At 36.6% G+C, this 19738-nt stretch overlaps 5 protein-coding genes across 6 annotated transcripts; 1 reads left to right on the forward strand and 4 right to left on the reverse strand.

Moving 5' to 3' along the window:
* Positions 1 to 458: 458 nt before the first annotated feature.
* On the reverse strand, positions 459 to 2528 carry LOC147563856 (uncharacterized). The gene has a single exon (XM_086641331.1). The coding sequence runs from the start codon at positions 2030 to 2032 to the stop codon at positions 752 to 754; it is 1281 nt and encodes a 426-aa protein (XP_086497457.1). The 5' UTR covers positions 2033 to 2528; the 3' UTR covers positions 459 to 751.
* LOC147563855 (CDT1-like protein a, chloroplastic) lies at positions 459 to 7708 on the reverse strand. The gene is made up of 8 exons (XM_086641318.1): positions 7482 to 7708; positions 6224 to 6489; positions 6018 to 6137; positions 5326 to 5551; positions 4244 to 4873; positions 3729 to 3915; positions 3548 to 3638; positions 459 to 3081 (listed from the first exon to the last, which is right to left on the reverse strand). The coding sequence occupies exons 2-8, from the start codon at positions 6475 to 6477 to the stop codon at positions 3024 to 3026; spliced, it is 1566 nt and encodes a 521-aa protein (XP_086497444.1). The 5' UTR covers positions 6478 to 6489; positions 7482 to 7708; the 3' UTR covers positions 459 to 3023.
* Positions 7709 to 8814: 1106 nt separating this feature from the next.
* On the reverse strand, positions 8815 to 11011 carry LOC147563857 (Cwf18 pre-mRNA splicing factor). The gene is made up of 5 exons (XM_086641378.1): positions 10903 to 11011; positions 10224 to 10392; positions 9602 to 9731; positions 9403 to 9517; positions 8815 to 9182 (listed from the first exon to the last, which is right to left on the reverse strand). Exons 2-5 carry the CDS (start codon positions 10376 to 10378, stop codon positions 9118 to 9120), a joined length of 465 nt encoding a protein of 154 aa, XP_086497504.1. The 5' UTR covers positions 10379 to 10392; positions 10903 to 11011; the 3' UTR covers positions 8815 to 9117.
* A 14-nt stretch (positions 11012 to 11025) lies between these two features.
* LOC147563858 (uncharacterized) lies at positions 11026 to 14416 on the forward strand. Its single transcript, XM_086641341.1, has 4 exons — positions 11026 to 11243; positions 12354 to 13173; positions 13641 to 13807; positions 13968 to 14416. Exons 1-4 carry the CDS (start codon positions 11074 to 11076, stop codon positions 14173 to 14175), a joined length of 1365 nt encoding a protein of 454 aa, XP_086497467.1. The 5' UTR covers positions 11026 to 11073; the 3' UTR covers positions 14176 to 14416.
* A 351-nt stretch (positions 14417 to 14767) lies between these two features.
* On the reverse strand, positions 14768 to 19141 carry LOC147563859 (GroES-like zinc-binding dehydrogenase family protein). 2 transcript variants are annotated; one of them, XR_015225467.1, is made up of 11 exons: positions 18707 to 18914; positions 18446 to 18582; positions 17181 to 17227; positions 16487 to 16809; positions 16284 to 16366; positions 16094 to 16169; positions 15959 to 16020; positions 15606 to 15701; positions 15345 to 15506; positions 15020 to 15252; positions 14768 to 14975 (listed from the first exon to the last, which is right to left on the reverse strand). XR_015225467.1 is itself a non-coding variant. In XM_086641351.1 (10 exons), exons 1-10 carry the CDS (start codon positions 18729 to 18731, stop codon positions 15136 to 15138), a joined length of 1128 nt encoding a protein of 375 aa, XP_086497477.1. In that variant the 5' UTR covers positions 18732 to 19141; the 3' UTR covers positions 14768 to 15135. The 2 variants fall into 2 exon arrangements, 1 of the variants encoding a protein (XP_086497477.1); XM_086641351.1 differs by having other exon boundaries at positions 14768 to 15252; positions 18707 to 19141.
* Between the last annotated feature and the right edge of the window lie 597 nt (positions 19142 to 19738).

Consider the following 19738-nt stretch of genomic DNA (forward strand, 5'->3'; position numbering starts at 1 on the left):
GCTGCCTGCTGGCGACCATTTCTGGCAGGTAAGAAAGAGGAAAAGACAAAATTGAACCTTTTAAAATGAATGATAAAAAGAAAGAGATATTGACTATTAAATTTGACTAACAAAATCATGAGTCGTAGAGATCAAATTAAAATGCCAATAAAGGGGTCAAATTTCTCGACATAACAGTAGATCAAAGCAAAAAACTAGGTCAATGCCCTGATTTACAAGGGTATTAAAACTGAAATACCAAGTCAATACCTGCCATTTCATAATTAGAATTAACAGTAGACATAAACAAACAGATACCTAATAGTGAGTAATCTCAAACCATACTCAGAGACCATGTGAGCTTCAAATGAAAACAAACAAACCCTACCATGTAAATTATGGAAGAGGAGGAAATTTCTCACTATATAGTCCTAATTTCAACTATTTGTGGCATTCCTCTATTGGAAATTTTGCAACTATTCCAACAAAATAGCAACTTTATTTATCAAAAGTTGGTGTTTTTGTTACAGGATTGATGCAAACAACCAGAAATGAGTAAAACATGAACAGTATGTTTTGCCTTTTAACCCTAACCCTCTTCCACCATGACTTTTATAATCCTAAAGTAAGAACATAGACAAGAGTACTTAGATAGCTCTTTATCAACTTGTTCTGAAACTAGTTAACCGATAAATTTCACAACTTTCAACAAGCACTAACTATACTCATCATCGATTGAGAGACTTATTTTTCAGAATGCGGCACTTTATATTTACTTCACAAGTCCAAGGTTAAGGATACCCCAACCTGTAGTAGGCCAAGATTTTTCCTTAGCTTTCATCACCAAAACCCTAGACCAAGCTATCCAACCTTCCCAAGAAGTCCTCTTATCCCATGGACTACCCCATTCCAATAAAAGCCTCAACCCTATCTCAGCCTCTCTTTCACCTTCCTCAAACCTTCCTTTAGTCAAATAGATCTGACTCAAAACCACATGTGGTTCACCAACAAATGGGTTCTTCTCAATGCACTTCAATAACAATTCCTCACCTATTTCCACCCCTTTCTTACCCCCATTACAAACTGCCTCCCAATACAAATCTCTTGCCATTATTTGATCCTCTGCATCCAAAACCCTAGTACAATTCTCAAGAACAGGTGGAATTACTAACTCAATCTCTTCATCTCTACCTTCATTTGATAAATTCTGTCCTACCCTTTTCCTCTCTTCAATGAAAATCTCTTCTTCTCTCACTAAAAGTGAATAAATTGCACCCATTCTTGATATGGAGTTCATCCAAAGTCCTGGTTTACCATCACCAGGCCAAAGTGCATTCAGATTGTTCCCGGCGTATTCAAGACGACCGTTATCGTTCTCAAACAAAATGTCCTGAAACCCGAATATCTGATCACTAAAATCAGCCATTGTCATACAAACAAAAACAGCAATTACCCTTCTTGAAACTACAATTTCTTCACCAGTCTTTATATGTTTGACTGATATTCCTTCAGGTGGGAGGATTGAATTCAGTTTCTTCCTCCATTCTTCTTCTGAATTAAAAACACCCATCTCTTTTGCATTTTTCAGTGATGTTTCAGATGATTTCAGGTGTTGAATGAGTTCTTGATCAGTGTAAATGAAGAGAAGATCATCATGGATGAGAGATTGCCGAGGGACAACACAAAAGAGGTGAATTAATCGTTCGGCAGCTTCACCAACATGAGCACGAACTGTGTCACGACCAGTTGAAGGATCGAAAATGGCAAGATTAACATAAGAATTAGAGTAAGCAGAGTGGAAGAGACCACAGAGACAAACTGAGTCAGGACAGTTCCATAGTTTCAAGATTTTGTAAATGTCAAAAAGATGATCAAAGAAGCTGCCATGTTTGTGCCAGCATTCAGCAGCACCTACAGAGCGAAGAACAGATACAAGAGAAGGGAGTTTCGGATCGATTAATTCAAGTTCACCACGGATGAAAGGACGTGCTCTTTCTAAGATTGTTTTGGGTTCGATATCGTTTTCTGCGGGAGATTGTAATGAAGAAGGCATGTTCTTGGTCTCACAATAGAATCTAATGAAGATATGAAAAGAGAAGCAGAAGAAGAACAAGAATCAAGAAATGGGTCTTTGGAAAAGGCAAGTCTGGTCTATATAAGAGAGTTTAGAGAGAGAAAATGAGGGCAAGAGAGACGTGAGAGATTGTTGTCTTCATTTGAGATTGGGTTGAGAGAGACTTGTGAGGTTCATAAGAATCAGTTGTCAATTTATTGAAACTGCATGTTTGTTGTGGTTGAAGATGACAAATTTTGACAGATTTGTGGAGGATGAAACCACTGAATAGCAAATTTGATAAACTATTAGGGCATTAACATATACTACGTCAGGATGGTTTCCTATGCTTATCTTTCTTTTGGTAAACATTCTTATCCTAAATAGCACAAAACTAAGATTTTGAGAAATAAATAAACGACCAATTCAACTTATGGTTAATGTAACCCTAAATATATTATGTGACCTAGACTTACTTTTGAATGATATTTCACGTATTTTTTGAAGAATATTTGTTTCTATCTGACTATATTAGAGAGAGAAAATGATATACTAAATAACTAAATTACACATAAAACAAATTGGAATATTAAATTAATGGAAAAGCAAACACAACCTAACAGGCTAACACTACCTTTTGGGCCATAAAAAATATGTTACAATAAACAAAGACCCACATTAGCAAGTAGCAACTAGACTTTTTATATGTTAGACATTTAGTGCAACACGACAATCGAAGCAGTTGCTTACATGCCATTTAAATCCGTGTTTCGTTAAAAAATATATATATATTCGTTGACGATACAAGTGAGAACCACATAGACATGAAGTGGCATGACTTTTCCGCATCTTAGCAGAATATCTTAAACCTAAAGAGTAACTTACAGTTTTTCAATCCGTAAATGATTTTCAGATATAGATATCTTGAACAACAATGCTTCTTTCTTTGCTAAACCAAATGTTGTAAGTTACCTTCATCACATTCTTCTGTTCACACAGCTTCCATAAGCCTTGCCCGAATAGACTCTGCATCCGTTACTTTTTTGATGCTGCAAAAAGAAAATAAGTATACATCTATAAGACGACTACCATTAACATTTCTTTGAACTATTCCATACAAAGAAAAAGACGGTGGATTCTTAAGTTGGAGACTTCAAGAGTCTTTCTTTATAGGTCTACCGCAAAGAATGTGATATAATGTATGTCAATAGAACACTGAAATGTAGAAAGGAAAAGAAAACAAAAGTCCTACTTCTCCACGTCTCTACTTTATCTCCACACCAAATTTTTTTTCATGTTCCACCCACATTCTTACACTATACACATTATGAAAAGATTGAGTTTAATTAAGAATTTCAAGAGTTCTTGTTGTCTTTTACATATGTTTTAAAAATCATTAACTTCCGTTGAGGCTACCACAAACGCGTCTAGATCATATGATCCCCACTCAATATACGAAAATATGACTTAAATTTGTATTGACAAAAGGAAGCAAGATTGTATTGACGACGTTACCTGTATAATAGATCGCCACTAGATACCAACTTCTTTTGAATCCAGTCAGGAACTAATTCTTCCAATAAATCGAGTTTTTCTTCAACTTCTCCTGCACATTAGATTGAACTAACACCAGTAACCATCTAAACTACAAATGATAAAATCTCAATAATCGAAGTGCAATAGAAGGAAATCATACTTGTCTCAACAACTGAAATATCTTTTAAGAGAATCTTGTATACAAGCTCCTGTTTTGTGATTGAGGAATAGTTGTTTGACTGGAATATGTGGCGGATAAGATTAAATAGATTAGGCAATGAAGCAACAGTGACTTGATGTTTTTTCAAAACTGTCTGCCTCGTGTTGCAATTATCATTATCCTCAACCTGTAAAAGTAGGTATTACAATGTCATTAGGTTCAATAGAAAATGGAACGAGAAGGGCATATACCACCAACTTTGAACATATTAATGAGTTGAACCACCAAAAGCCACTGGCTCACAGTGAAGCATGGGGTGTGTTTTTTTACTTTCTTTCTATTAGTTAGTAAATTAATTTGAATTGTTTTGCATATCATCCACACAGTAAGGGCTCTTTTATTAACAAGATCTAATGTTGATGCCTTCAGAGCAAAACAATGCTGGTAACAGGCAAAGGTAAGATTACAAGTCTATAATCTATAATAGGAATAAAGTTGGGTAATAAGGATCATACCCTCATATTGACATCGTCTAGTAAGAGAGTTTTCTTTGTTGCTGAAGTCTGAGGATTTTTGTCCCCCTGCTGTTCAGACTCATCTATGGTGGATGTTGAAGCTATTCCATCACATTTTACTGGTGAGAGGGGGAAATTCAGTGTCCTCTTTACCTCGCTTGCAACCCTCGTCTCAGATATAACTTTATGAGTGGAGCTGAGAATGGATCTTCTTGGTGGTGTGAGCTGTGCTGGTGTTGCAACCATAACCTTATGCACATCTAAGACAGACTTTACTGGAGAACTTTCAGAAGCATTAGAACTCATGGAAAATTTAGGATTGAATATTAGGTTAGCATGTGACTCGGTGCTTGTAGATTCGGAATCTTGAAGAGAGGGTTCTTCTTCTTGAGTTACTTCATCAGCAGACTCCAAATGTACAAGAGGAGTTGGAGTTTCTGATGCTATATGATTGACCATTTCTGTTTCTGGGACAGTAGTAGAAAACCGTCCACCAAAAGATGGAGATTGATTTGCTAATGGCTCATAGAGAGTGGAGGCGGGAAGGGATTCCACGTCTGCCAATGGAACATTTGACATGTTCTTTTGGCTGTTCGGAACTGGTAATGTGGCTTCTGGGATGTCACTACCCTGTCACAAAAATGCAGAAACATAACTTCAGTCTATTGGTCTATCCACAGAATAATATTGTCGTTAAGGTACATATGTAGCTGGCAACATTCCTCAAACTAATGAAAAGACATTTAGTGCAAATGTAAATCACTACGAAAGGAATGGATCAAAAAAATAGAAGATATGCGATATATACCGTCAAGGTTCAATCTTTAATCAAATTATACTAAGAAAACGGTTTATCATAACACTATTGAGTATCAGTTTGGAATGACATGCCAAATTGCCATGATTATTACTTGAAAAGGTCATGGATGAGGCCAGTTGAAAGATGTTTCCTCCGCTCACCAGCCAGACGCTTTGGAACTTCTCTACTTTTTCCTCTTAAAAATCCAGTTATTGTAGCAGTAAGCAACGTGTAATGCTTCTACAAGAATAAGATAATTAACAACTATAGACAAAAACAATACCTCGGGATGGTCTTTATAAAAGCTTAATAGCCGTGCACGGAAAACTTGGTTCAGAACCATATATGGGGATTGGTCTAGATGAACCTCTAACACATTCAATAGCAGTGTAACTTTCATCTCTGGCTTCATGCACAGGGTTTCCTCATCGTGAACGAGGATCTTCTCAATCTGAACTGCTTCTGGGAGTATGTATTTTATCTGTCCAAGGTGGGTGTATGACAACTTTCTGAAGAAACAAATAATACACCGGGGCAGAATGTTAAACATCTAGACGAGATCCTTCCATGAAACATCAAACACATGGTAAATAAGCTTAATTTAATTATATTACAACATAAACTTAAAACTTGTAGCATAAATGGCAACGAGATCTTGAGAAGTAAGCTAAATATGAAAGAGAAGAAAATGAACTGTTGGTTGTTCACGAAGTAAGTAATGCTGGAGAACGAAGTAGCTGAACTAGGAAGGGCTAACAAAGACAAACTGAACAAGATAACTAGTGTATAAGGGAAACCCCAAAATGGCCTAAGAGCTAAACAACTTTAATCGGTTTGCACTTTTACATAGTCTGAGGTATGCATGGTTAATGAGAGCCACTAAAAGTGCAAATGGATAATTAATCAATAAAAGACAAATATCGGCAAAGAATTAACAGCAAGTGGAAAAATATAAAGTAGTGCACATTCGCATACCTTTTTGTGAGTACCTCCACCTGAGTACAGATACTTTTAAAAGTTGGCATCTTCTTACGAAGATTGAGCAACCTAACAGAAGTACCTATACGGTGAAAAAACTCTGCTAGAAACTTGTACCTGGTACAAGAGGAGATAGTGATTATTAGTGTAAAGTCCAAACTGACAATTTAAATGGAAATCAGTTACTTCCTTTGGATACCCACTTGTCTGGAAGTTCAACTGCTTCATCCTCAATGCTGTCAAGTTCCACCATCTTTACAGGTAAGGCAATTCCTTTTTTCTTAATCCGCGATGGCTGGATTGTCTTCTCTGGAGTAGGCGATGCAAGGCTATTTATGGTATATTTCTCGTCAGAAATTCCAGCACTTAGAACAGAAGCTGGAGCTGAACTTGAAAAAGTTTTACATTTCATATCAGTGGCATCTTGTATGCTTTCCTCGAATCTTCCTTGTTCCATTCTTTAAATAATCTGGGTATGAGACAAAGATTGGATTAATCAAGTGTTCAGGAATTTGAAGAACTCAAATGCCAAGAGTCAGACACGATATATAAATTAAACTCGGACATGGAGGGGAAGCATATAGCCTAAGAAAAGATAAATAACAAAGAAATTCAGTGCAGCAGGGCAGTGAAATCAATGAGCTTAATAACTTCCCGAAGTATTGCATTGTCACATCCTACTGAAACAAGATAACAAAAAAGATAATAGTTGACGAAAGGGAAAGAAAACCATGATAAGAACTGAAGGAATTGGGAAGTTAGGAAAAGGAAAGCTTCCAATGCCAAGCCTCTTTCGTTATACACACTGCACTACTAACAAAACATTCTTGCGACGAGAAGGCAGAAACACCAAGAGTAATTCAAAATCTAGAGTAGAAGGTAAAATTAACACCTTAAGAATCGACAAAGAAAAAAGATGTTTATGCACCGGAGAATTCAAATGTGGTGCATTCTTTCCTGTGGGTAACTCATTAGAAAACAAAAAAAGCAAAATTAAGATGATTTTGTAATCTATTATAACAGTAATCAGGCCACTAGAAAAACCACAGCTCAAACCCATTCTATAGTGCACTATCATATAATTAGGTCACTGCAATGCCCTTGCAAGTATTTCTTTCGCTTGATTTTATGCCTGACTAGATTTTTATGAGGCAAAAGTTCTAAAAAAAAACAGCACTCTTGAAATTCACACAGACAAATGAAGTGAAGAACTTAACTTCAGGAAACACAAACTAGAAGAAGATTAAGGAAATATATGTAATTTTTTACTCAAATTCACTTATACAGTCAATAGTTAAGATCAAACATGATCTGAATACACATAATAGTATGAAATTTCATAGAATAGCGAAAGAAAGAGAAAATAATCAGATAACTGTAACAGATGAGTCCAAATTTCCCCATATAAACAAGATTGAACGAAAAGAAACATCAAATCAAGTTAAAGTGAAGAAGAATTACAATTTAGTGAGCGATCTGAGAGTTTTTTATGGGGAAAAATTAGGGTTTTGATGAGAGAAACTCAGACAAACTTGATTTCTGTTCTCTTGTTTTCCGAGGACCTGAAAAAATAAACCCTAGACCTCTCTGGTGAACGGAAAGAGGAGAGTGGTATGAGGAGGAGGGAAAACGGTCTTCAAAAGATGTCCAGATGACGTAAGTACCCCTTCTAAAATCAAAATTTACTCACGATGAGACATCCGTACTCAAGTTTAAATTTTGAAAGTAATTTCTTTTTAGCCCCTAAATTTTTACAAACATCTTTATTTGGCTTCACATTTTTTATACATTTAACTTCAGCTTTTCTTCTTCAACAAAAAAAAAAAAAACTTCAGCTTTTCTTTAAACTATATGCCTATTGACCGTTAATTATCGTTGTAGTTTCCAAGACTGCGTAAGCAATTTTTTCTCTTTTCATGTTCAACTTCATCAAGGACAGAATACAGAGAGGAAGCAGGGGAGAAAAACGCAGAACGAGAGATCGTCGATGGAGGATAAATAGAGAGGAGGACGAGAAGAAAGGGAGAAACAAGTGATTGAACCACACGGGCTTCAAATCTTCTTTGTTGTTTAAATTTCTTCTCATCTTCATTTTCTACATATGTCTCTCAGCTTTTCTCAGACTTACCCTCTATCAATAAATCGTCATCACTCATCAACATAAGGAAGCCTCTCTGCGACATTTGTTCGTGATGTAACATTTTGGAGGACTACGTTTAGCAAAAACTTGGTCCAAAAGACTATCCCACGTCAACAGGGTTTGGGTCATGTATGCTTGAAGAACAAGAAGAGGAAGACAATGGAGAAGAATAAGAAGGGCGAATAAAGGAGAAAAAAGACCATAGATGATGAACCCTTCTTTAAATGGAGAGATAAAAGTTAAAAGAATGTAGGATGAAGAGAAATATGAAAAATCGAAAACCTGAAGGTTTATGTTTATGTGTGCACATTCATGTCATTTCTACCCAAATGACAGTTTCAAACAGATGTGTCCACCAACTGTGCATATAAAATTTCATTTTTCCGGGTGTTTCTTCAATTCTTCATTTCCTTCCAAAATCTCATTTCCGAAGATCTCAGTACATAAAACTATTTACGAAGTGTTTCTTCTTCAAAGATTGGAACATGTTTTGTTATTATTTGTAAATTTGTTATATCGATAGGTTTACTCTTTACCAGTATAGTCGACTTGGTATATTGGTCACACGTTTAGTAATGGTAGAAAGGTATAAAGGCATTAGGCATCTGAGCAAAAAATTAATGAATGTTAAAACACATAAATTGCAGGAACAAATTACCCAAACATCTGATGTGTAACATTAAGAGAAATGTTCTTCGAAATCTACCCACATTTCAGCCACTTTGTTCAGAAGGCTGCTAGTAGCTCAAAAACCAGAGTGGGAAACTAAAATCATTTTCAATAGAAGATTTTCTCTCTTCCCTCTCAACTCTATTCTAATTTACAACACCCACATATTTCTCTTTCATAACTTCACGATTCATTTCCTGATAAAGTAGGTTCTTGTTTCATACTAACAGACATAGATTTCTTTACTTGCCTTCTACTGCATAATCTCTAACCCTCGAAAGCTTTTCTCTACTGATCTTCAGTTGCAGAACCACCATTTTCTTCGCTCAACAATTCGTTCTTCTGTTGTTCTTCTGCAACAGTCAAATGACATTACGGAGATTAAGAAAGCAATCATCAACGAAAACGGAGGAATTAACAAACCAACAACGATTAACCAATGCTAACTGATGAATCAAACAATGCCACAACCAAAATTTAAGGTTATCTCGTCATTCAATCGGCCAAATACCTAATAGCAACAAGGTGTAGGACAGTAGGAGTAACACCAACTAAAGGAATGGAAGTACTAACCCATAATTTGAACTATTGCCTTCTGTGTTCGTCTTTCAAGCTTGTCAAGCTTCTTTTGTATGTCTCTTCGAAGGTCCCAGTTTGGTTTCTTTGGAGCAATATTTACAAATGGGTCCTGAAAAACTCCTCATATTAGAATCAAGTGAGAGACAATAAGGGATTATATCTATAGGATGTTTTTATCGTTACAAAATCATACCTCAGTTTTTTCTGGAGGAGGTGCTGCAGCAATAGGGTCTTCAAATTTTGGTAATACAGCTGGAGCCAGCTTACCTTCCTGGAGTTGTGTATCATGGGGAAGGTAGTTCCTGAACTTCATGTTTGGTTTCCTGTGAATAGTGATTCATGTTAAAATTGAAATAGTTACAGATGAAAATCACTTCAAAGTCTTCTAATTTATAAAGATAAAAAAAGTTCACTTCAGAAGTTCTGATTTTCTCTGTTGGTAAAATACATCATGATCCCACTCTGAGTACTTTTGATCATATCATTCGAGTTCTTAGAATTTCTGTCTGAAGCAGTCGAGTACTCTACTTATATACCTAAGCAAGCACTACTACCATAACAAAGACTTGCCTCTTGTGATTTATGTCTACTAGTCTCTAAACATTCTATAGTATCAACAAGTTTATAAAGCAAATACCCACTGCCGATATAATAATAAGAAGAATAAGGATAAACACACCAGGAATGTGCTTGATATCAATTTTAATAGGTCAAATGCTATGAACAAAAAGGCGATGGTGCGACATTACTAATCAAACAAGAATGCTACTAAACAAGTATAAAAAGAATGGGAGCATTAAGAAATAAGGACTCACTCATCCTCGTTAGCTTCACTCCCATCATCTGTCTTTGCTTCACTTTGAACTGACTCGTCTGGGTTGCTTAGGAGCTCCTGGGCTGTCCTAAGAGCTTTGAGCCTCTCTCGTCTAGCTATAGCAGCTTGTTCAATCGAATCCTCTTCAATAGTCATGATTTTAGTTTGTTCTATACAAGAAAAAATAAATCAAAAGGTCGAAACAGTTTAAGAAGAAAATTCAAAATTAAGAACAACTTCTCCTAGTCTATACTTGTTCACATTCAAATATCGCATCAGAGATAAAAACTTAACTAAATATATCTTGAATTCCTACTTACTCTAAGGCACTTCCTTTCATCAATGATTCTAAATTATTTCCCATTGTTGGTATTAGGTAATTAGAACCTAAACCCTAACAAAATTCAGTCTAAGATAATCAAATATTAATGGTATGAACAGTATGATAATCATAACGAATTGAACTTTTTGATTGCGAAAATCTTCTAACAAGTACTAGGTTTTAATTCAGTATGAAGTTCTCAACTAGGGTTTGGTGAACAATTCCCACTTATTCAGTCTACAGTGTTCTAAAAAATTACGTCAAATCACCTCAGTAAACCCTAATAGATCAGAAAACAGATAAAAAGATCAATTGAAATAAACCCTAAAAGTAGAAAATTGAGATTGCAGATTCTTACCTTTAGAGAGAGAAATAAACGAAGAACACGCGAATAATTTAGACGAGTTGTCCGCACCGATATATATAGGCAGATATGGGCCTGGTCGTAAACCGCCTTTAAAGCCCACATATCATCGGGTATGGGACATTATACGGCCCACACATTTACATACTTCTTTTATTTCGTACGATGATTGAAGAGGCGAAGAAAAGATGCGAAATCGTTGAGAATCGGATTCAAACATTACCTAACTCAAAGATCACTGATAATTGCAAGCAAACTCTTGTCAGATTAGTTAACTCCGAGTTGAAATTCCTCAACCGCATCTCCCTTTCTCCTCATCCTTCAACTCCGATCAGGTTTGCACGATTTCAAACCATTTCTAGGGTTTCCTTCTCTTTTTATCTCCCTTTACTATTCCTTTTCTGATTATTTGTTTCGTTGATTACTGCATTAGAGCAACTCCAACACCAGCCTGTCTTACGCAAAACAGAGCATTTTTCAATCCAAAAATTTCAGCCTCGTCTTAGCCTAAAAAAATCAGCTCCAACCCCGGCCTCTGGGCCTAAAATTTGTGCATGTGGGATACACGTGGGTGGGTTTTTTGTGTGTGTACGAAAAACGTGTGTGATCGTGTATGTGTGAAACACCTATTTTCGAAATAATATTTTTTTCCAAAGTTGGAGAATTATTCGGGGAAGGCACGTTGGTGGGATGTATTTTAATTATTAAAGTTTTAAAAATAATACTAATTATATCAATGTGTTAATTAAAACTTTAATTAGTTATTTAGTTTTAATTATTAATGTGTTAAAAAAAAAGTAATTAAATTTTTTTAAGTATATTAAAGGATAATATATATATATATATATATATATATTCTTAAAAAATCGGACCGTTGGTGTGATCCAACAGCCGTATAAGGTCGTTGGATCACATCCGACGGTCAAGATGGAAATGGTCATATGACCGTCTGGGGCTCCCAACGATCGTATGACAACTCTTCAGCCGGCCCAATCTGTTGGGTCGGCTGAAGGAGAGAGTTGGGGCTGAGCCTCAGCTCAGCCCCCTCCGACCCAGGTTGGAGTAGTCGGCTGAGGCCGAAATTCGGCCTCAGCCGACTGGGGTTGGAGTTGCTCTTAGTCATAGTCTCACATCGCTTGGTAGAGAGCCTAGGCTATAGGTGGGAGCTCAAGCTTAGTAAGTGTTGTTGTCTTTTGGGTGAGCTCGTGGAGCCTTTGCCAGAAATAAAAACCCGTACTTCGGTACTTGTTGGGCTTAGATTAGTTGTCTAAATCAAGGGCGACATTCGAATATTGATAACTGCTAAGGCTTGAGTCGTTAATGATTGCAGTTTTTCATTCTCGATTAAGCTTATTTACTTTGTGTTCTCTACTCCACAATTTATAATTGAATTTAATAAATGCACTGAAAAGTTCTGAAATTTTAGTTGATTGTTTTGATTGCAGTGTTAATATTGGTTACCTTGAATCTATAGTTTACATTCTTCAACAGCCATATATAACTGGAGTTTCACGTGTTTGTAAGCCGATTCCAATATCTTCAGAACATGGAAAGAAAAATGATTCTCGTTCAAAAGGCGTTCATGTTGATATTGTTTGTAATCTGCACAAAAATCCAGTATGGTTTGTTGTATCAGATAGAAACCCTAAGTACATTTCGTGGTCAGATTCTCATGGAAATAAAGGATTAAGAACTCGCATAGACCAGATTCTAAACGAGGCTCGCTCCTCATTCAGTCTCAAACCAGCTTCATTAATTCTCTTTTTCTCAAATGGACTTGAAGGGGTTGTTTCACAGAAGCTTGTCGATGAATTTGGTGCTTTGGAGTGTGGAAATGAACTTTCCCTTACCGATGACGCTGATTTTTCGGAAGAATTAGAGGATGGGTGGGTTAATGTAAGGGCAAGAACTTATCAGAAGTCGTGTGCATTCAAAATAGAAGTAGATAATTTTGTAGTGTCTGTTGATGGAGTTAGAGATGCAGTTACAGGAGATGCTAAATTAGGGTTATCTGAATATCAAGCTCCTTCAGTATTTGGAGATGCATTTTCTTCTTTAATAACAAGGATCAGATGTATCTCGTTAAACTTGGAATCTGCCCAGCCAGAGTCTTTGTTCAATGAAGATCTTATTAATTTTGATACAACGTCTTTGGTTGCTCTTGTGTCGGGAATTAGCAATGGTGGTGCTGAAAAGCTGCTGGCTGCACCAGAGTCTGCACTGAAGGAGAGATTTAAGAGCAACTTTGAGTTTGTCATTGCACAGGTAGATGCTCTAACTCTTTTTATCAACTTCTCTAATATTACGGTTTGATTTGGTAAACTATGTGAGTTTCTACTATTCAGTGATTTTTTTCACTCAGAAACGATAACTTCGGTTTCTTTCTATTACGCTTATTTTCTTACCCAAGGTTATCGTGTCCGCATTCACGATACTCAGATTTTCTGTTCAGTTTGTTTAGTTTTGGTTAGTTTTTCAACCATGCACCAATCGGTTCTATAATGAAATTTGAGACTCAAACCCTAGCGATGTATATATACGACGGTTGACCTCTTCGTAGGGGTTTGACCACTATCAGAATGTCGTTTAACAATTTATTTCGTCTGGCCATCATGCTGCAGAATGACTTTATACGACAACGTTTCTATTTTTTATGTAGGTTTTATTTAGATATTTATTTGTGGCAATTTCAGTTTGTCTAAATGTCTGTCTCCTTTATTCCTTTTTGAAAGGCGAAATCTGAGCTGCTGAACCCGATTCTGGTGGAAATGAGCGATGTGATATCTGGGAAGATAGGTTTGATATGTGAAACAGTTCGTTCGGAATTTATGGAGCTTGTATCAATGTGTGGAGGTCCTAATGAGATGTTGAGAGCGAAGCAGTTATTAAAACACCTACTGTAAGTTTGGCAATACGATTCTACCCTTCCTGTAAGTAATTTTTTTAATGAGTTGACGGAATAAATATTACCAAACTGTGACTGACATCTCAAAATCTTATCTTGGCCGTATCTTAACTTATTATGTACATAGTAATGAGTGCTTTTGAAATCTGAACAGGACTGTGCCAGACACTCCTTCAGTGCGTATGGCGAGCCTTTCGACCACGAGAAAGATTGCACTGAAGAACAAAATCGTCTTTGGGACAGGAGACTACTGGAAGGCACCAACTCTTACGGCAAATATGGGATTCGTGAGGGCAATTTCTCAGACGGGCATGTCTCTCTTGACTCTTGAGCATAGACCTCGGGCATTAACAGGTGATTAGTTTAAGGTGGAGTATAAAGCAGCAACAAGTACAGCAGAAGAATGAGAACAGGAAGTTACTTAGCAACCGAGTATAGTTATTTTGGTCCGAAAAAATGTAGACGAAAATGGGAAATTGTAGTCCAAGTACTAGTTGTTGAGTTCAATCTGCTTGTAGCCAACTCTTTTGTAGCCTCTCAAAATAGTTATCAATCTGTTCTCTATTATTTGAGTATTACATTTCATATCATCAGCAACAAAAATCGTAATAGTTTCATATTCCATCTCGAGAACCTTAATGGCAAAGGTGTCACTTGGTTATGTACTATAATGTTACTTCTTGTATGCTAAAAAAAATTGCTGTCAGTGTCGAAACCCAACCTCAGGGTTTTCTATTTCACATATTTAATACAGGAATCTTCCATAAAAATCGACTTACGTCTTTTCAGTTCTTAAAGTTAAAAACCATTTGTCATCCGTAAATGCTAAACAATCACTTATTCTTAGCCGAGTAAGCTAGGGAATGAAACTATCCAGAATTATTATGAGCAGAGTAAGCTAGGGAATGCCAAATTGACGAGGTTAAATGTGCAGAATGAACATAACATCTCAGATTTCTCTCAAACTTGCACACGGGAAATATCATTATACGAACTTAAGTATCACAAATTTCATACCACAAACAAATTACAAGTTTACAACATCTGTAACCCGAAAATACAATACGCCTCACCCCCAAACTCCAAAAATCATGTTGGTGTAGATGATAAGAATAGATTAGCACGCTCAGGTTATGGTTAAAAACATCAAACTAGAAATATCCTTACAGTAGACATAGATCAATCTAGTACTGCTATATTATTCGCTTAGACTCCATTTATGTCGTTTGTGTGTATAGCTCTCATGACAACATTCACATTACCCCGAGTCACTTATCGGAAGTTGTAAGAGAAGTGTAGAGATTAACCCTACCTCCATATTTTTACTTTGGCATGTGGATCACACACCGCAAACATTTCCGTTCCTTCATGAGGTTGAAAGCTTTGTTGATATCCTCAAATGGTAAATCATGCGTGACGAACTCATCAATTTGAATTTCCTGCATATATTGTATGAAAAATTCAAAAACTGAAACAACTATAATGGTTATGATTCCATCCTCTAAATGGGGCAAGTATAGTAAAAGCTTACCTTTCTTAAATACTTATCGACTAGATTCGGGAGATCTGATTTAGGTTTCCATCCACCAAATAAAGATCCTTTCAAAGTTTTTCCAGATAGAAGTAACCCGTAGTGAGTTTTAATCTCGGGGTTTACTTTTGGTACACCAAGAGTAATAGTGACACCCCAACCCTGAAGAAACCCAAAACGATTGAGAAAAACAAAAATTTTATCGAAACTTTTATAAGCCAAATAGAGTTTTGAGAGTTCATTAGCTTAAAGTATAATTACATCGCAACACGATTGTAGCGCTGTGGTTACCATTCCTGTATCACCAATACATTCAAAAGAAAAATCCGCCCCGCCAGCAGTGATACGTTTAATAACCTGCACATTTTCAATTATTATTTCATCAACAACTTATATGAAATCTTATGACTTAAAAGTAAAACGGATTTGAAGGTATGTTTCTCAGATGTTGTAATTTCTGTTCTCACTTGTCAGAGTTATGACTAACCTACCCAATCCTTAACTTCACCCAAAAGTAGACTCAGTCAGTACTCTCATTCCGTCTACTAGTAAAACGGTGTTTCAAACCAAAAACACGTAACTATTGTGTTAATTGAGCTTGATTAGTCAAGTACCTGTTGAATAGGTTCACTGCAATCAGCTGGATTGATGAATTCTGTTACCCCAAAGGCCTTTCCTGTTCCAAGAACAAATGAATATGAAGTAAACTACCCAAGTAGATCACCGAAAGAAAAAAGAGGCTGTTTTACCTTTTTCACACTTTTCAGGATTAATATCGACACCAATGATTTGAGATGCACCTCTAAGTCTAGCACCTTGTGCTACCTATTCATGAAAAAGATTCATGTTAATTAAGTATACCCATATGAACGATTTTGAAATTATGATAATCCCCGATAAATGGAACTTTTCAAGTTATAATTTAATCTCATTACTTACAGAAAGGCCTACAGTTCCGAGACCAAAAATTACTACACTTGATCCTTCAGTTACATTAGCAACATTCCATGCGGCACCGAGACCTAATAACACGAACTTCAAGTACGTTAACTTCGGAACAACATTTCTCTGCTCAAAATTGCAATAAGGAATGTGACTTTTGAGTCGAATGAAGATTTTAAGAAACAGAAAGAAAGAGTTACCTGCAGCAACTCCACAACTTAGCAAGCATATTTTCTCAAGTGGTGCAGATGGGGTAATTTTAACTGCACATCCAGAATGAACTACTGTATATTCGGAAAAACTAGAAACGGCACAATAATGATAAATAGGTTTTCCTTTTACTGAGAAGCGAGTCTTCTTATCACTGTGCATAACACCAGTCCTTTCCATCCCCAAAACCTGGCACATATTACTTTTGCCAGAGGAACAATGTTTGCACGACATGCATTCTCCTGTAAACACGGTAAGAACGTGATCACCCTCCGTAAACTCGGTTACTCCTTCACCTATGCTCTCAACGATCCTGCCAAGTTGCTAAGACTCAATAATCTGGATAATAACGTATAAACAACATCGTAAAGTGTACTAGACAAACATGTACAAATATATGTCCACCACCAAGATCATCCAATGCTCACATTCGTCAACCACCTCGTGTTGTCTCAAAGACCATTAGTACCAAATTCCATTATTATGAATAGTTTATCCAAGAGAAGTTGTCATTGAACCATGAATCATGACGTTCATTGAGTGCTAGTAGATATTTTAAACCAGGATGTATAGTGCGGACTACTAAAAGTGGAAACTCAAAGGTTGAATCCTAAGAACCTAAGTTTTCATTTCTCAACGTTAAATTAGGATAAAATCAAAAGGAATAAGGATTATATAACAAACCCTGAGGCCTCGTGGCCGAAAATTCGAGGAAATAGGGGAGCAAGTGCCTGCCAAAATAAAGAAAGACATCAGGACAGGTGAGTTACATGACCTAAAAATGATGCAAGTGGTTTGACTAAGGAGAGCAGATTTTCAGTTCATGTGAGAAACAATGATCATTCCATAAAGGATAGGCCTTTACATACTCTTCCAGCAAATTAACACACCATTTTATCCACGAGAGGCTCTGATACAAAGTAACGACTCCCATCACATACGTGCATGTGTGTATATATATATATATATATATATTTACACATCCATGTCTCGCTCGACCTCTTAGTTACATCTCAAATTTCCTAAGAAATCCCTCTCAGCGTCTAATTATGTGGTTGATGCCCTAGGATCTTACACCTAGCAATTTTCTATTGACTCTATAAGTCTAAGGGTGAAAATGGCAACAAGGTAAACCAATCCCATCTAGTAGTAAAGGAGCTACCTATTCAATATTTCCATCCCAAATTAAAATAAGGAAGGATCTCTCATGCCCAATTGATGATATGCTTTCTCTTTCCTACATGCATTATTTGGCGCATCTGTGTGATCAGGGAGCACTACCAGATATCATGCTTCCACTCCGAACCATTTCGGATTACCACCATGGATCATTATTTCATCTCATTTATTAAATGGATAGTCCAAAACCAACCATTAGAAATGGATAAATTTAGGACATCGAAGACTCAACCCGAAATGCCCCTGGTCCAAAACCAAGATTAGTTGAATGGTGTACATTAGATCCCTATTGCGTGGATATGGTCGCATTGGTAAACCATCGACCCTAAGCAGAATTCATCCCCCATATCATGTCCATGTCGGAGCACTGAATATGTGATTGTGGGTGGGCGCTCATTCACGTTTCCGAGGTAGAAGGTCACTATCCATTTAACTATGTAATCCTCTCCTCTCAAGAGGAATCAAAACCATCACTTTTTTTTTTCTTTCTCATTGCAATTTAACCTCCCATAAATAAGTTTATAAAATTCTAAGAACAACTTTGTAATCCAACACTAACTAAAATGCTCCTAAAATCAAGCCACCACCATTTTACTAAATCATTTCTAAGTTTAAAGAGAATGATATTTTCAATCAACAATAAAATAGAAATGCTAAACCCCACAATTTGAATTAAGGATTACAGTAAAAATGAATTTGAGTTGAATAATGGGTAGAGTCTGAAAATTATGAATTTATAGGGAACAAAATTGTGGGAAAGAAGAAAATACCTCAGATTCCCATTGAGTGACATCACTCCGGCAGAGGGACGTGCATACGACTTTTATACGGATTTCCATGGGTTGTGGTGGATCGACTTCCACATCCTCTATTACCAGAGCTTCCCCCCTTCCCCATGCAACCGCAGCTATATTAGAGAGAGAAAGAGTTCGAGAGAGAGAGAGATGAAATGAAGTTAATGAGGAATTATGAAATGTAAAAGAAAGAAAAGGGAAAGTGATGAATTGGAGAAGTAAACGAAAAATTGTTACCTTTGCAGGTGATGATGGTTGACATGGCTGGTTCAGTTGATTGCAACGACGGAATGTGGCGGCGGTGGTGGTGGTGGTGGTGGTGGTGGTGGTGGTGGGATTAGAAGTGGTCTTGTTGTATGACTAGAGGAGTTGTGGTTGGTAAGACCACCTAACTTCATTTCAAACAAAAAAAAGACTACCTAACTCCAACCCAACTATAACCCCACCATTTCCTCTCATTTGTGTTTTTCAATTGAAAAATGGACAGACCTTGACACGACCAGACGTTGCATACCCAGAGCCATTAGATTGAGCAACTTATACATGTATAGGGAAATGTTTGGCTGGAAAATGGGTGGGTCGATTCTCAGCCTGAAAGCTAATGCGTCCTATTCCCAACGAGAACCGACGGCACCAACTTTCACATTGAGGTCGTGCCCCTATTTTCAGGCCAAATAGCATTTTGTCATCCTTTGGTTTTCATTTGGAGGTGAATTGACTTAGAAAAACATCTTTTCCGGCTCTTACTTTTCTACAAACTACTTTTTTGACTTCTGCTTCAATTTAAGAATAAAGATTAAGAGATGGAACAGAAAGTGAGTTAATGGATGTAGCTAATAAGTGTAAAAAATCTTGTTTGCTATTTCAGATAGAGAAGAAGTGATTTTGAAAGTAAGGGCAAAGGAAAGAGAAAGAAACAGAAAGATTAAAAGAATGCTTTCTAAAAGGATGAAGATTGGTAATGCCAAATCTAAAGCTCAATGAACAAGATAACAATTTGTAATGAACATCAATTTTTACCTATAGTCATTTCCATTCCCTTTGAAGTGAGTCAGTCACAAATATCAACTTAATCGAAGTTTTATTCAAAATGATTTCCTAATCACTGTACCAAAATAGTAGGCCAAAATCCGACAAAGATGGCTGGCTTGGGCCGAATATGGGTGTTGGCTTCCGGCAGATTTGAAACTGCTTTTTCAGGTAGAGCATCACATTGTTTTTTTACCATTCCCAAATATAAAATTTGTTATATCGACCACAGTGCTAACA

The sequence above is a fragment of the Eschscholzia californica genome, unplaced genomic scaffold (assembly GCF_041429995.1).
Source record: "Eschscholzia californica isolate CP2 unplaced genomic scaffold, dmEscCali1.0.p SCAF_1, whole genome shotgun sequence".
Lineage (NCBI taxonomy): Eukaryota > Viridiplantae > Streptophyta > Magnoliopsida > Ranunculales > Papaveraceae > Eschscholzia > Eschscholzia californica.

Excerpts from the sequence above, each read along its gene's own strand:
- LOC147563858 (XM_086641341.1), top strand. The coding sequence starts at position 11,074 with ATGATTGAAGAGGCGAAGAAAAGATGCGAAATCGTTGAGAATCGGATT. Across the intron at positions 11,244-12,353 it reads CATCCTTCAACTCCGATCAG|TGTTAATATTGGTTACCTTG; the intron begins GTTTGCACGATT and ends TTTTGATTGCAG. Across the intron at positions 13,808-13,967 it reads CAGTTATTAAAACACCTACT|GACTGTGCCAGACACTCCTT; the intron begins GTAAGTTTGGCA and ends AAATCTGAACAG.
- LOC147563859 (XM_086641351.1), bottom strand. The coding sequence starts at position 18,731 with ATGTCAACCATCATCACCTGCAAAG. Across the intron at positions 18,583-18,706 it reads AACCATCATCACCTGCAAAG|CTGCGGTTGCATGGGGAAGG; the intron begins GTAACAATTTTT and ends TCTCTAATATAG. Across the intron at positions 16,170-16,283 it reads TCGGAACTGTAGGCCTTTCT|GTAGCACAAGGTGCTAGACT; the intron begins GTAAGTAATGAG and ends TTTCATGAATAG.
- LOC147563856 (XM_086641331.1), bottom strand. The coding sequence starts at position 2,032 with ATGCCTTCTTCATTACAATCTCCCGCAGAAAACGATATCGAACCCAAA.
- LOC147563857 (XM_086641378.1), bottom strand. The coding sequence starts at position 10,378 with ATGACTATTGAAGAGGATTCGATTGAACAAGCTGCTATAGCTAGACGA. Across the intron at positions 9,732-10,223 it reads AGTGAAGCTAACGAGGATGA|GAAACCAAACATGAAGTTCA; the intron begins GTGAGTCCTTAT and ends CACTATTCACAG. Across the intron at positions 9,183-9,402 it reads GGCAATAGTTCAAATTATGG|AAGAACAACAGAAGAACGAA; the intron begins GTTAGTACTTCC and ends TGACTGTTGCAG.
- LOC147563855 (XM_086641318.1), bottom strand. The coding sequence starts at position 6,477 with ATGGAACAAGGAAGATTCGAGGAAAGCATACAAGATGCCACTGATATG. Across the intron at positions 5,552-6,017 it reads GTGGAGGTACTCACAAAAAG|AAAGTTGTCATACACCCACC; the intron begins GTATGCGAATGT and ends TTGTTTCTTCAG. Across the intron at positions 4,874-5,325 it reads TTTATAAAGACCATCCCGAG|GGTAGTGACATCCCAGAAGC; the intron begins GTATTGTTTTTG and ends TTTTTGTGACAG.